Genomic DNA, 15,480 nt, shown 5'->3' with positions numbered 1-15,480 from the left:
ACACACGCCCAGAGCTGAGTTGGGATACCCCAGAACAAATCGCAGGCTTGCTGCTGAGGGCCTGGGCCATGACCGATGAGATTCCAGATAACAACCCCACAGAAGAAATCTAATTATTAGCCCACCACAAATGACAGTGAGCAATGAAAAAAAAATACAAAACAAAACCCCCAGTCATTAGCGTGAGCCTGATGGAGTTATCTCCTGGCAGTTCTGTTCTGGACCCGGGCGCCCCTGCCCCCAGATTGTATTGTCTGTCTGGGCTTTCTCTCGGCAGCACAAGACAGATGTCAGCTGTCCTGAAACACTGTGTGGCTGGACCCGCATCTGAAACCCTGCACGTATCTGTCTGGGAAGCGAAACCCAGACAGACGATTCCAGGATGAACTGCAGGAGCGACCCTGCGTTTACTGACACCCCACCCCCCACCTCCCCGAACACGGCAGAAGCACGTTCCAACGACAGCGACATCCCAGCCAGCTCTGACGGTCATCTCGTCCCTGCACGCTTTACCTTTAGTTATTATTGTTATTAAATAACCCTTGACATTTATTTTGTTGGCGCGTTCTAATAAACACACACGCTCCCAAGAGAGCAAAGGAAAAACCCCAGCTCCGAATATTCTGTCTGTGTGAAGCCAATTAAGTCCCAGTCTCCAGGGCGCTGAGACCTGGGCTGCAGGCACCAACGGTTGCCGTGGCAACGCAATTGCTTCAGCATTTCTGACAGGGCCAGAAGCGACCGATGTGTCTTCACGGGGGGAGGGGGGAACGCCAGTGTATGTGGGACTCCCCACCCCCGGCCCTGGGTTTGGGGGCTCCATTGTATGAAATTCAGATGATGAGGCATGACAAAGGACACACAGCATTCCATACAGAATTTATTTTCCTCGGTGTTTGAGTTTATTCAATCATACAAATTCGAGTGGGGATTCCTGAATAAATCTTTTACTTCGTTTACCTTTGGCAGAAACAAAAGACCTCAAAAACATCGAGTAGCTTCTCAGTTGTCTAGTTGTGTTTGTCTCTTTTAAAATTCCGTCGCGTCTCCCTCTCTCCAGAGCAATACGCTTACACAGATGTGCTTGAAACGTTAACAGGTAATGGTTTGATTCACATTTATAGCTCATTTAGAGAATGATCATTTTAAAAGGACAGACTAAACAGGTTTCTTTTTTAAAAATATGATCTTCTTTTTGGTCATGTGAATAATTCATGTTCCGATTTCAAAAGTAGAAAATGTCCTAAAGTGCATCATATCATTTATTTATAATATAACTCCTGGAAATTCTATCAGTCTGCAATGTAAACAGTAGAGCAAAGAATACCAAACTATATTTTCACATACATTTTAAAGTGTAAGGTTATGTACCATCTTTTAAGTGTGTGGATTAAACCAGGGAACTTCATGCTTCTACATGTTTTTTTTTTTCTTTTTCTTGTTTTTGGTTTCGGGGCCACACCCAGTAGAGCTCATATATCACTCGTCGGGGTGGTGGTCAGCCCCATATGGGGCAGGGGGTCAGCCGTGACAAGGACACGCCCTACCCAACTGAACTATCTTTCCGGCCCCTATATGAATATATTTTTTAAAGGAAATTCAAAGATATTCTTTCCCTCCTTCTCCCTGCTTGGATGATTATGTTTTGAGAGAGTGTGATTGACCCATGTCAGCCAAGGAAAATGCTGCTCATAAATCCATCAGGCCCATTGCTCTAGACACCTCCATTCCCTTTATTGGGTCCAGGGGTGCCGGGGTCTGTGCTCGGGCCCCCCATGTGCAAGGCGAGTGCTCTCCTGAGGGCCAAGTCCTCAGCCACAGAACCCATTTTGGAAGCTAACCGCTGATGTCAAGTTTCACATTCTCTCTCTCTCTCTCTCTCTCTCTCTCTCTCTCTCTCTCTCTCTTTTTGCTCCTTTACTCAGGAGATGGAACAAATGGGACCTTTGGAGAAAAAAAAATTCTTAGAACATCTAGGGGGTCTCCCTGGTTCCTGTTCCTACAGCAACAGTATATGCAAGAGGTAGGGGCTACGAAGCCCTCTCTCTCACTGAGGGCTGGTGTGCAGACCCCACGCGGGAGCCCTCAGCACAAACTAGGACCAACCCGCTCTCAGTGTAGACAGAGAGGGCTGAAAAAGTAACAATCACAAAGCAGCATCCGCGCAAGGAAGAGAGGATGCCAAGTCCGAGATTCCCTGGTCCCTCCAAAATGTCTAATATAGACAGGTTTGTGACACAGTCTGAAAAAAATTTCAAATCACAACGGGCCACACACCGTTATTTTTTTCCCCCCTCTTTTGTCCGTGATCTTGGAAAAGGTGTGATTTAGATTCTGCCTCTGGCTAAGCTCTGAAAGCTACATTGACTCTTCAGTGAGGGGATTTTAGTGCAGCTTAAAAAATAAAAAGAAAAAAATCAACCCTGGTGAGTTCCCAGGAGGCTGAGAACACAGGCTCTTTCTGTCTTATGATCCCTTAGACTTAGGAGTTAAGCAAGACCCTGGAGGCTTGGCACACGCCATCACAAAACGGAGCCCCAAGCAGGCCATCCAAGCCTCGACGGATCATGACAAAAACTGAGACCGATGCTCACAGCCAACGTTCAGCCAAGAGTCCTCTGGGCTCTTCACCCTGCTGTCACCTGACAAACGCATAGGAACGGAACGATGTCTTCCTTTGTTCCACCTGTCTTCTGCCGACGATTCCTCTCCTAGTCAGGGATCCAATCCTTTGTCCACCGAGGAAGTCTGGGAACACGGCGTCAAATCGACGCTTTCCAGACTCTTCTGGGTAGATGCAGCCTCCAGCTACCTGAGAGCTAGCGGGGAAATAATTCACACTAGTCGGGAAAGGTCACAAGAACGGGAGAGGCAGCAAATAGGGCTCCAAGGGAGATTCCCGCTTGGCTGGGTCCAGAAGGAGCACGGACGTGCCCAGAGAGTTCGCTCTGCAGAATGAAATCCTGAGCTGATTTTGATCACAGTTTGACAGAGAACGGTCTCGCGTTTGTCAGTTACCGAGGAAGAACGGCCTCTGTTCTCTGCGGATGAATCTCGACGACACGGCTCATCACCACTGCGAGTCTTAGTGAAATTCCCACAACTATGTGAGTGTGTGTCTATCAGTGTGTGTGCGTGTCCATGCGTGGACACACACACACACACGCACACGCACACGCATGCATGCATGCATGCACGCTTGTACATGTGCAGGAATCTTGACTTTCCCTTATAAAATTCCTACCCAGGGCAGGTTGCTTCCTTCCCTCTAGGCGTTTCTAAGGCAGGTAACGGGAACTGAACCCAAAGGCCTGGAAGGCAGAAGGGGCACGGGACTCGGCAGGTCCAGAACCAAGCGGATCTTCTGGCTTCGGCAGAGCTGCTCTGGGCCCGCGGAGGCAGGGAGCAAATCCCCCCGACGCCTCAGGATGGGGCAGCCCCTCACAGGGACTTGGAATCGGTGTCTCTCTTGCTGATGAGAACCTCCAGGAGCCGGAGCTTGGCTTTGATGTGCTTGTATTCGTTGTACTCTTCAGCCATGGGGCTGCGGTCTTCCTTCTGAACATTCCTGGGGAAAACAAAAGAAAAAAGTGGGCTGAGGAACACTAGCCAGCTCTCTCTCACACAGTAATGCAGTTTCCAGCACACCACACTACGCATGCACAAACCAGACACCCACGAACTGTCCAAAAGCATCACCACCAACAGGTGGAACTTCCACAACCAAATAGGAAAGCACAGCAAATGTGTATGTGTGTGTGTGTGTGTGTGTGTGTGTGTATGTGTGTATGTGTGTATGTGTGTGTGTATTCTTTGGAGAATGATCATGTGAGAAACAGAACAAAATTCTGCAATCAATCAGCCCCTGGAATCTCTGCTGACAAGCACCGCATGATCTCAAAGCTGGAGCTGGTTCAGACCAGCCAGAAGGAGCCGCGCCAAGGAGGCCCAGGGTGAGACGTTCTCGTCTCCCCTCGAAGGATCTGCGAGACTGAGGAACAGAAGGGCCTTCTGCGGGTGGGCAGCAGTGGGCACCGGGGGCCTCTCGGGAGTAACTCTGCCCAGACAGAAGACTTCCTCATTTTTATATTACCCCTCTGCATTTCTGGTAAGCAACCTGCAGTTTTTCCAAAAGAGTTCTTCCTCCTCCTGATTAGAAAACTCGTCTTGGAATTCAGCAAACTGGCTCACAAGCTCCCAGTAAGTCTGGCCCATGTCCTGAGTAAGGTTTGGTGCATACTTTTTATAGGCACAAATATTAAATGGGTGGGTAGCACAGCTCAAGCGATGTGCCGGGTATCCTGTGGTCAGCGTCTCTATGACCCTCTGGAGAACTTTCAGAAGTGGTTCCTGACACTTCACAGGTGACAGTGGGATGGGAAGTCAGGCTCTGTCTCCTGAGCGCTGAATCAGGCCTGCTTCCTGCTTATTGAAGCACGAGTCTGAGAGGACTGGAGAGGCAGCCCAGCTTCTCGGGTGCTTGCCGTGTATGTGACTGGCTGGGTTCAGATCCCTGGTACCCCGAATGGTCCCGCAAGCCCGCCAGGAGTGATCCCTGAGTGCAAAGCCAGCACTAAGCCCTGAACACAGCTCGGTGTGGCCCCCCGACTAAAATTAACCCAAACAAAACATGAGATATGTGGGGAAGGGCAGAATCACAATAATGCAGTTTCCAGCACAGCACACTACGCACGCACAAACCAGACACGCACGGACTGTCCGAAAGCATCACCACTAACAGGTGTAACTTCCACAACCAAATAGGAAAGCACAGCAAATGTGTTTGTGTGTGTGTGTGTGTGTGTGTGTGTGTCCAACCCATACAGCAACAGCAACAACAACAAAGAGAAGGGGAGAAAAAAAAATTAATCACTCATCTTTATTCTAGCACAAACCTGATTTTAGGTACATCATAACTATAAAACAAACAGCATAGTATTTATTCTGTGTTGATTTATATCTTAGAACTGATTTCAGCCCTCTGATCCTAATGTTCATAAGGTGTAAGCTCCACACAAGGTATGAAAGGGGTGCCCAGGGGCCCGAACAATATAGCAGGTAGAGCATTTGCCTTGAACGTGGCCGACCTGGGTTCGATCTCCGGCATCCCATATGGTCCCCCAAGCACTGCCAGGAGCAATTCCTGAGCAAAGAGCCAGGAGGAACCCCTGAGCATTGCTGGGTATGACCCAAAAAGCCAAAAAATAAAATTAAAAAAGAAAGTAAAAAAGAAAGAAAGGGGGTGCGTACCAGCAACTCGAAAATATTAAGATACAAAAAAAAAAGAAAAAAATTTGGGGAAGGGGATAGCATGAGACTGATGAGATAAACCAAAACTGTGCTTAGAAAAAGAAATCGAGGAAAAAATGATCGAACAAAAAATTAATTCTGATTTATCTTTGAGTATAATTATTACTCAAAGGTAAATTCTTTTATCTGCTCATCTGTATTTCCTAAATGTCCTAAATGCATAGAAAATGGACAGTAACTATTTATAGAAAAGGTCGGAATCTTAAGAACAGCCTTATAGCACAGATGTAGATTCAAAGCAGATATACATAAAATTATACAATAACTGAAATTTCTCAAGCGCACTTTAAAAAAAAAATGGGGGGTCACATCTGGCGATGATCAGGGCACTATCTGGGATGTCGGATTGAACCCGGGTCTGCTGCATGCAAGGCAAATGTCTAACCCGTCCAGTGCGCTTTAAATACCGAGGTTAATTTTCACGGTGCTTTATTTATGTTTGAAAAGTATAAAAGGGGGCTTGCAGAGATGCTATGTTTATGTTGCCAAAACAATATTAATTGAAATAAAACTAACTGGGGCTGGACAGAGAGTACAGCAGGTAGGGCGTTTGCCTTGCATGCAGCCGATCTGGGTTTGATCCTGGGCATCCCATATGGTCCTTCGAGCACCGCCAGGAGTAAATTTGAGTAACCAGTGACCAGTAAATCTGAGCCAGCAGTAACCCCTGGGCATAGCTGGGTGTGACCCAAAAAAGCCAATTTTAAAAAAGAAATAAAATTAATTTTAGTTAAGTTAATAAAACCTAACTCCAGGACAAGAAAGGCAAATCCACTGCCTGCAGCTTCCCTCTACCTGGCAATGGTAACACCCGTGTGCAGCCAGGTGACAGGGAGAACTCTCTGGGGTCTACTGGCTACGAAGGGACTGACATGTTTGCAGAGTCACCAGGGAAAGGATCCATGAACCAGGTAGGCCCATGCTTCCTGTATCTTTTTTTTTTCTTTTTGGGTCACACCTGGCGATGCTCAGGGGTTCCTCCTGGCTCTGCACTCAGGAATCACGCCTGGCGGTGCTCGGGGGACCTTATGGGATGCTGGGAATCGAACCCGGGTCGGCCGCGTGCAAGGCAAAACACCCTACTCGCTGTGCTGTCGCTCCAGCCCTGCTTTCCGTATCTTTTTCATTCAAATTTGACGACTTATATTTTCTGTTTTGTTCTGGCTTTTGGGGGCCACACCCCACGGTGCTCGGGGATCACTCCCGGTGGTGCTCAGGGACCAGAGGTGGTACAGGGATGGAGCAGCTTGGCTGGGGGCAAGGCCAGCACCCTACCTGCGGCACTCCTGCTCGGGCCCAACAACTATTAATTTTGCTTTTAAACTGAAAAGCAAAAGTTCCTTTCTCTTTCTTTCGTTTTTTGGGGGGGTGGGATGGGGTGTAGTGGGGTGGCGGTTTGGAGCCACGCCTGGCAGTGCTCACGCCCAATTTCTGGTTCTCTCTATGCTCAAGGTTCACTCCTGGTGATGCTTGGGGAGTCCTGTCTTTATTTCTGCTTCTGTGTTTTGTTTGTGTGAGGGCCACACCCAGCTGTGCTCAGGGATCACTCCGGGAAGTGCATGGGGACCATGTGGGGTTGTTGAACCTGGGTCAGCAAGGCAAGCATCTTCCTCACTCTATTATCTCCCCAGTTCTGCTTTTTTTTAAAACTCTCTCTGTCTCTCTGTCTCTCTCTCTCTCTTCCCCACTCCTACCCTTCCCCTCTGGAAACAGCTTCAAGCCATTCAGGTGACTTTATAAAGGCATCTGAGTGTGCAGGGGTCCTGAATACCATCCAGGGAGCATCTCCTCCTGAAGACCCACACAGAGCTCAGCGGCTGGGGCAACTCATGGTCCAGGTACCACCCGGGTCAAGAGGACCCGCTGAGCGGGCAGCGGTCAGCTCCCACTGGAAACAAGGCAGAGGGGCAAAAGGGAAAATTAAAAAAAAAATCCCCATTACCTGCCGTGCTGCCGGAAAAAACTGTCTTCAAAATCACGTAGTTTCTTTCGAATCCTCTTTTTTTCTTCTCTCATTTCCTGAAGGTGTTCCAAGAGTTCTGGTCTAAAGAGGACAAGGGGGAAAAAAAAGGGAAGGAGATGGGAATTACTGTCAGCAGGATGTGCACCTAGGCTGGGGGATGTGGAAAAGGCAAATCTATTGCCTATGGCTATTCCAATCGCCTGTGGGAAAGGGGGAAGCACCAGAGGGCAACTCGTGCTGGGCGGGCTACAAGCCAGCAGGCAGAAATAGATGTTTTCTATCCCTGTAGAGCAGCGGCTGCAGCGCTGGGACTTCTGATTGGTTAAGCGTGCAGATGCCACTTACAGACGCCTTCTGATTGGTTAAGAGCACAGATGCCAGTTACAGACGCCTTCTGATTGGTTAAGAGCACAGAAGCGCCTCCCGAATGATACAGGGTGGATCATATCCCCGAAACGGAGGCAAAGTGGGAAAAAAAAAATTCTGTTTTCTCAACATAGAATCATCACAATTAAGCTACATGTGTTTCATAGGCTAATTTGTTTAATATATGAAGGCCAAAACAGTCTTAAGAACTTGTTTTGTTTTTCGGCCACACCCGGTGGTGCTCAGGGCTTATTTGGTCGGTGCTTAGGGAATCACTCTGGCTGTGCTCAGGGGACCACATGGGGACCAATCCAGGGATCAATCATCGATCAGCTGTATCAAGGCAGACACCCCACCCACTGCACTATGACTCCAGTCCCTGTAAGGAAGCGATTTTCCCCTAAATTGCTCCACTCCTAACACCAACTCGGACATACATCGGAGCAGCGTGGAGGTTTGAAAGCCCAGTGTCCTGGCTGCATCTTGGTGGCAGTTTGTCATCCATTGGGGAAATAAATCCATCAGCATCATCTTCAAATTGGTCCAAAAAGCAGCGTGCTCCAAACTCAGTTTTCAGAGTGATCATGAAGTCTGGTCTTGCGGTGCTATCATCCTCGGAAGCCTCCTCTTCCTCCTGGTGAGAAAAACAGCTCAATAACCCATGGCTTTCGGAGGCTCTTTTGTGCCGAATTCTACTGGGCAACCACTTAATTCTCCTCTGCCACCTCGTTTGCCTTCCACTTGCGGCTAGACAAGACTGTATGTTATGGCCCTAGGATTGGCTTGAGCCACCCCACAGTACACAGACTCAAAACGAGGATAGGGGCTGGAGTGATAGCACAGCAGGGAGGGCGTTTGCCCGGCACGCGGCTGACCCGGGTTTGTTCCTCATCATCCCATATGGTCCCCCAAGCACAGCCAAGAGTAATTCCTGAGTGCAAAGCCAGGAGTAACCCCTGAGCATCACCGGGTGTGACCCAAGAAAGAAAAACAAAAAGAAAAGACCAAAAACCCCAGGATAGACTCCAGAACTGCAATACACATCCCAGGGGATCACAGTTCCTGCTCGGGAAGGCTGCAGGAAGAGAGGAACAACCATGATAATTCCAGGGCCGGAGAGGAGTAGTAGAAAGGTGGGTAGGGCAGCTGCCTTCATCGAAGCTGATCTGAGTTCGATCCCTGGCAGCCCACATGGTCCAGTTCCCTGAGCCAGGACTGATTCCTGAGCGCAGAGCCAGAAATAAGTCCTGAGCACCACTGGGAATAACCTCCAATCAGAAGCAAAAACATTACAATTCTTTCCCTAAGTAAAATAAAGGCAGACTCGAACAATTCCCAGCTCAGTGTTACTGCTCTCAGGTTCTATTACTTGCGTTTTCAGAAAAACATTTCTTAATTAACCTAGGGGCATTTTCAGAAACGAAACAATAAAAAATTTTGACCTAAGAGTTTAGAAAAAAAGGTATAAACCATTTTGTGGCTGGTTGATGCAGCAGATTTTCAGCAATTTTTAAAGAGCTCAAAACAGTTATCTTCCCATGGATGGAATTATGACACTCCTAAGCTGGTTTCAAGGAGCTTCCAGGGGCCCTGATTACTTTTCACCATCTCAGGTTCTAAGGAAAGTAAGATATTCTGTCTCTCTTGATGATATATTTTAATTAGGTTTTCCTAGTGTCAATTTAAAGTGAAGGGAAAACTATGCAAATCTAAGAAAAAATAATAGTAGAGTCTTAAATATTTTAAGAAAAAATTGAAATGTATAGTTAGGCTTGAAGAGAACATACCAATATTTTGTTTTTTAAAAAAATGAAACACTGGTTAAAATGTTAGGTACAACTCCAGTCACAAAAGGAACTATAAAATCAGATTTTCATGGTAAACTAAGAAATTTCAGGTAGCAAACCAGACTCAGTTATCGTGGGTCCAACAGAAATATATGCACGGCATGCGGTGAACTTTTCTTAACATAAAGTTTGGTCTGTTTAATAATATTCATTCTCAGAGACACAGCAACATTCTCAGATGACACCACAGCACTGGAGATCTCTCTGGGTCCCACACTGAGCCAATATCACCAGGGCCAGGAGAGCCAGAAGTAAGTCCTGAGCACCCCAGACAGAGCAGGTGCAGTCTCCCCGCCTACTCCAGATGGAATCCTGACATCCAAGAGCTCCCACAAGCAAGGTCCAGGTATGCGGGTACCAGGACTAAATATCCAGGCTGCATGGCTACAGAGGACCCAGGCTGTTCCTCCCTGGCTCCCTGACCACTTGTTGGCCTGGCTGTCACCTGCACAATGTGCCTCTGGGTGCCATCTTAGCACACCAATAGCTCTCGTCCAGAGAGGTGCAACTGAATCCCAAAATGGATCAGTGCCCTCCAGAATGTCTCTGGAACGCAACCATTTACAATGCAGGATTCCAGAAGTGCATGGCTGCTTTGCGGTCACATAAACTCTCATGACATTCAAAATGAACAATGGAAAATAAATTATCTAGTGTCTGCCCCTGGCAGGTGAGCTTGAATGGTGGTGGGAAAATTCGGGCAAAACATAATGCCCAAAAGTAGAAAGAGAGCATTGGGGAAATTGTCTGCCATAGAGGCAGGGGGCACCAGTAACGTTTCCGTTGTGAGACTTGTTACTGTGTTTGGCATATCGAATACAGCACAGGGAGCTTGCCAGGCTCTGCCGTGCTGGTGGGATACTCTCGGTAGCTTGCCAGGGTCTCCAAGAGGAACAGAGGAATCGAACCTGGGTCGGCCGTGTGCAAGGCAAACGCCCTACCAGCTGTGCTATTGCTAGAGCCCAGCAAATCAATGAACAACCGGAGGACAGTGCTATAGAGGCAGGGGGAGAACTGGGATTGGGGGGGGGCATACTGGGGACAGTGGTGGTGAAGAATGTGCACTGGTGGAGGGATGGGTGTTCCATCATTGCATGACTGAAACTCAAAACATAAAAGCTTGGTAACTGTGTCTCATGGTAATTCAATAAAATTTAAAAGAAAAAAAATAGTACTCATTCTGAAGAGAAATAATGCGAGTAAATAAACAGCCCTCCCTGCCATTAGACAACAACGACAGCAAAAGTACTGTCAGGAAGGAATGAAGGGAACATGGGCAAGAATGAGGCCGCTCTTCCAGATTTTTCTACCGGGGCCTCCTAACTGCCACGTTCTTGCCGGGTCTGCGGGGAGTGAGCGCTTCTTTATGAATGTTCTCAGTGTAAATGATTAAACACAGTTTAAAGTCTAGAGACTACAATTGACTTTTGAATGAATAATTGAAACGTTTCTTTTTTTGTAAGAGGAACAGAAAAATTCTAACCTCTGGGGTTTTCAGCCAAAGGAGCCGAGCCTGTGTGTGCAGAGCCTGTGTGTGTCGAGAAAGCCTCTGTGTGTGTGTGTGTGTGTGTGTGCGGAGCCTGTGTGTACCAAGCCTGTGTGTGTGTGTGTGTGTGGAGCCTGTGTGTGTGGAGCGTGTGTGTGTGTGTGTGTGTGTGTGTGTGTGTGTGGGGAGCCTGTGTGTGTGGAGCCTGTGTGTGTGTGTGTGTGTGTGTGTGTGTGTGGAGCCTGTGTGTGCGGAGCCTGTGTGTGCCGGGCCTGTGTGTGTTGAGCCTGTGTGTGTTGAGCCTGTGTGTGCCAAGCCTGTGTGTGTGTGTGGAGCCTGTGTGTGCCAAGCCTGTGTGTGTGTGCGAAGCCTGTGTGTGTGTGCAGAGCCTGTGTGTGTGTTGAGCCTGTGTGTGCCGAGCCTGTGTGTGTGTGTGTGTGTGTGTGTGTGTGTGTGGAGTCTGTGTGTGTGGAGCCTGTGTGTGTGGAGCCTGTGTGTGTGGAGCCTGTGTGTGCCAAGCCTGTGTGTGTGTGTGTGTGTGTGTGTGTGTGTGGAGCCTGTGTGTGTGGAGCCTGTGTGTGTGGAGCCTGTGTGTGCCGAGCCTGTGTGTGCCGAGCCTGTGTGTGTGTGTGTGTGTGTGTGTGTGTGTAGCCTGTGTGTGCAGAGCCTGTGTGTGCGGAGCCGGCCCACGCTGGCGCTGAGCGGAGGGAGGGGGAGCGAGCGCGGGCCCTTCCCAGCCAGAAGCCCTGCGGGAGAGGCCTCCTGCCCGAGTACTGGGCGCTGAGTGAGTGTCTGCAAGGCGGCCGAGCAATTCAGCCCTAACACAATAACCGAGGGAGTGCAGAAGGCCCAGGCAGACCATAAATCCAGCTACAAAGGAGAAGCTGGCCTTAATGAAGTCAGCGTCTCGGCAGAAGCAATTCCAGTCCCAGAAAACAGAACATTATAAACACTGTCTTGTCCACAAAAGAGTTCTTAGTGAGGCACGGGGGCAAACGAGAAGGAGGGAACTGCAGGCTCACAGGATGCAGCTGCCGGGTTGCTGAGGGTGCCAGCTAGCCAGACTCTGGGTCAAACAAACATGCGGGAGTCGCTTGGGCCAAGGCCAGCTGTTGTCGGTCCCTGTCCTGGCCTGCTGGACTCGGGGCTGCATCTGGGGGTGGAGCGGTCGGTGCTGGGGACTGAACCCGGGGCCTCCCTCACGCGGGCTCTGTGAGCGGAGCCTTAGCTCAGCCCCTGAGTGTCTGTCAGTCTGGTGTGAGATGGAGCAGGGCCACAGAGAACTGCCAGGGGGCAGCAGGAGGAGGAACCTTTGGAGACAGCCTGGGTGGGGACCGTGAACATGTGATGTGCGTCGGGCTGAGTCTCAACCATCCCAGAGGGCGATGCAGCCCAGGGTGAAGGGGGTTATGGCCATCCATCAATCTCACCAGTTTAATAGCCTCCAACTGTGATGCTTTAGTTAGGAAGCTCACACCTTCCAAAATGACAGATTTTACAATGACATTGCATTTAATTTAATTTATTCGTTTTGCTTTTGGGATCACACCCAGCGATGCTCAGGGGTTATTCCTGGCTCTGCACTCAAGAATTACTCCTGGTGGTGCTCGGGGGATCCTATGGGATGCCGGGGATTGAACCCAGGTCGGCCGCGTACAAGGCAAATGCTCTACCCGTTGTACTGTCGCTCCAGCCCCTGGCATTGTATTTTAGCATAAAAAGCGATGGCTGGGGCTAGAGAAACAATACAGTGAGTGGGGAAGGCCTTTGACTTGCACTTGACCGACCCAGAATTGGCCCTAAGTACCCCATAAGGTACCTGAGCTCCGCCCAGGCGATTCCTGAGATTCCTGAGTGCGGAGTTAGGAGTAAGCCCTGAGTACGGCAGGTGTGACCCAAAACAAAACACAAATGAAAAGACCAGATTTCTCTAGTGTATGTTTTCAGCTGTTATTGAAACTTCTCTCTTGTCAGGAGAGAACGGACGCTCCCCACTGCCGTTCATGCTTAAAGACCGAACGCCCTCCTCGGAACAGTGTCCCTGTTCTGATGAGTTTTAGGGGACACTATCTGGGGGTGGCCGGAACACACCCGGTGGTACTCAGGGAACCTGACGCGTTGCTGGGGCACCTGCATGCAGGTAAGAGCCCACCCCTTTGCCATCTCTCGGGCCCTTCCGGCAGGTAACCTCACCTGAGTTGGGAAAGTGGACACGCTGATTTCTAGGATTTGGGGGGTTGGCAGAACCCGGACTTCAGAACTTGAGCTGGCTCTATTTTCCATAACTCCCCAAAAGTATTTCCAACGAAGGATGGTTTTTTTTTTTTGTAGAAACCACTTGGATCTAATCTTCTTATTTGTACCCACACGGCTTTCTAAATTGTCTCCCAACTGCCAAGAGTCGGTACAACAATCCCAAACTTGCTAACCATCCCGGCCAACTGGAACAAAATGAACCAAAAGGCAACAGTATTGACCAAGCCAATGTCATCATTGCAAAAACGCTCTGCGGTTCTGACCAGCAGCTGGCCCCGCAGAAGCAGAGGCCAAAACACTCTCATGGAAAAACGAACGAAGCTCTGGGACCAGACTGGGGAGAGCGTTCCCTTCTTTGCTTTTTTGCTCACTGCTTTTCTGGGGGGGTGGCAGAGCTGAGAACAGCAAGGGGCTCTCAGCTTGGGTTCAGGGGTCATTCCGGAGCCTGGAGTTCCCACATCCCAGGCACGTACGCCAGTCCTTTGAGAGCGTTCCCCGCTCCTAGTGCCCTCTTAAGAAAGGCATCTTTGGTGTAGCTTCCATCCGTTAATGAGGCAATCGAGAAGGTCAGATTTTGAACGTGTTAAAGGACACATTAAGTCAAGTAACAACTCTATCACATACTTCTAAGAGAAATGTGTTAATTTGACACTCACGATTCCTCACATTTCTTCAATTACAGTGATTTAATTATTGCGTATAACAGCCAGACATAACTGCTCTTCTTTCCACAACACCATCTTGCAAGAAAACAGCTGATTTTTACTCTGAAAATAGGATACTGGCATAACTCTTATGTCGAGAGTACTTTTCTAAAGCAAGTTCTAGCTAAAATAACACGATTAACAAGACAAATGATTGCCTAATACCTTAAAATTTGGCATATGAGGTGTTTTTTTTTTTTTTTAGCTGAGAGATAAGGAAAGGCACAAATAAATAATCAGACTTTTAGCCCCCGGTCTCTTACTAAAGTTAAAAATAACAAGAACCAAGCAGGAAAATGAGAAATTCTGGCCATGACCCCCGGGGGGCGGTCCCCGATTTCTGAAATGAACATTCCTTACTGCGTTAGGTAAGCGACCCTGACAGGCGAGAGAACAACTAAGACTATTTCTATTTACTTTGTGTATTTTAGTGCTCAGGGGCGATTCCTGGCTCTGTGCTGAGGAGTGAGTCCTGTGGTGCTGCTGAGGACAGGTGCAGAGAACTGAACCGGGTCAGCTGTGCTCTAACCCCTAGACTATCTCTCTGGCCCCAGCAAGTGAATCTCTTAAAACTCACTTTTTTGCTGTTGTTATTCTTATATTTTTGTAATTGAATCACCATGAGATACAGTTACAAAGCTTTCATGATTGAGTTTCAGTCACACAATGATCGAACACCCATCCCTCTACCAGTGCACATTCCCCACCACCAATGTCCCCAGTATACGCCCCCCATCCCAGCCCTTCCCCTGCCTCTATGGCAGAGAATATTCCCCATACTCTCTCTCTCTCTCTCTCTCTCTCTCTCTACTTTGGGGCATTATGGGTTGCAATACAGATGCTGACAGGTTATCACGTTTGGTCCGTTATCTACTTTCAGCACACACCTCCCACCCCGAGCGATCCGTCCAGCCATCGCTGACTTAGTGACTCCTTCTCCATCCTAGCCGCCTTCTCCCCCAGCTCATGAGGCAGGCTGTCAACCAAAGAGCAATCTTCCTGGCCCTTGTCTCTACTGTCCTTGGGTGTTAATCTCATACTATGTTATTTTATATCCTACAAATGAAAACTCACTTTTTGCTGTAGGTTTTACCCACCCCTTTGGCATTTAACTATTTAAGATTGATTCTTAAGAGAAAGAAAGAAAGAAAGGAAGGAAGGAAGAAAGAAAGAAAGAAAAAGGAATTTTACTGTATTCTTTTTTCACTATGTTAAAAAGTGGAATCTTCGTGAATCACAAAGTTACAAAGATATCTGTGATTTAGTGTCAGGACTACATTGTTCCAACACCAATCCCTGCACCAGTGCCCACTCCCCTTCCTCAATGTCCCCAGTTTCCCCCCACCCCCCAGGTACTCTTCCCTCCCCCACAGTCCTCGTGTTCCCTTCCCTAACTTACCCCCTCACCCCTGCGCCAGTGCCGACCTTCCTACCAGTTCTCCTGCTCTTCATTTTCTTGTCTCTGGGCATTTGATATTCCCCTACAAAGCACCTTTGCATCCCACACATGAAAGCGACCATTCTGAGTAGTTCCTCTCCCTCTGACTA

General features: G+C 48.6%; 1 protein-coding gene across 2 annotated transcripts in view; it reads right to left on the bottom strand.

The window, feature by feature from the left end:
* Nucleotides 1-868: 868 nt before the first annotated feature.
* The window catches only part of FAM13A (family with sequence similarity 13 member A), a 96,534-nt gene continuing 81,922 nt past the window's right edge, over nucleotides 869-15,480 (bottom strand). For both annotated transcript variants that reach the window (XM_056111234.1, XM_056111235.1), the window contains 3 exons: nucleotides 8,077-8,273; nucleotides 7,253-7,354; nucleotides 869-3,568 (listed from right to left, as the gene is read on the bottom strand). In XM_056111234.1, the coding sequence (XP_055967209.1) occupies nucleotides 3,442-3,568; nucleotides 7,253-7,354; nucleotides 8,077-8,273 (426 nt within the window). In that variant the 3' untranslated portion in view covers nucleotides 869-3,441. The remainder of the gene's footprint in view (nucleotides 3,569-7,252; nucleotides 7,355-8,076; nucleotides 8,274-15,480) is intronic.

Source organism: Sorex fumeus, unplaced genomic scaffold (genome assembly GCF_029834395.1).
Source record: "Sorex fumeus unplaced genomic scaffold, SorFum_2.1 ptg000013l, whole genome shotgun sequence".
In the NCBI taxonomy this organism is placed as follows: domain Eukaryota; kingdom Metazoa; phylum Chordata; class Mammalia; order Eulipotyphla; family Soricidae; genus Sorex; species Sorex fumeus.
Note: the sequence above shows the minus strand (reverse complement) of the source record. Positions and strands in the feature narration are given on the sequence as shown.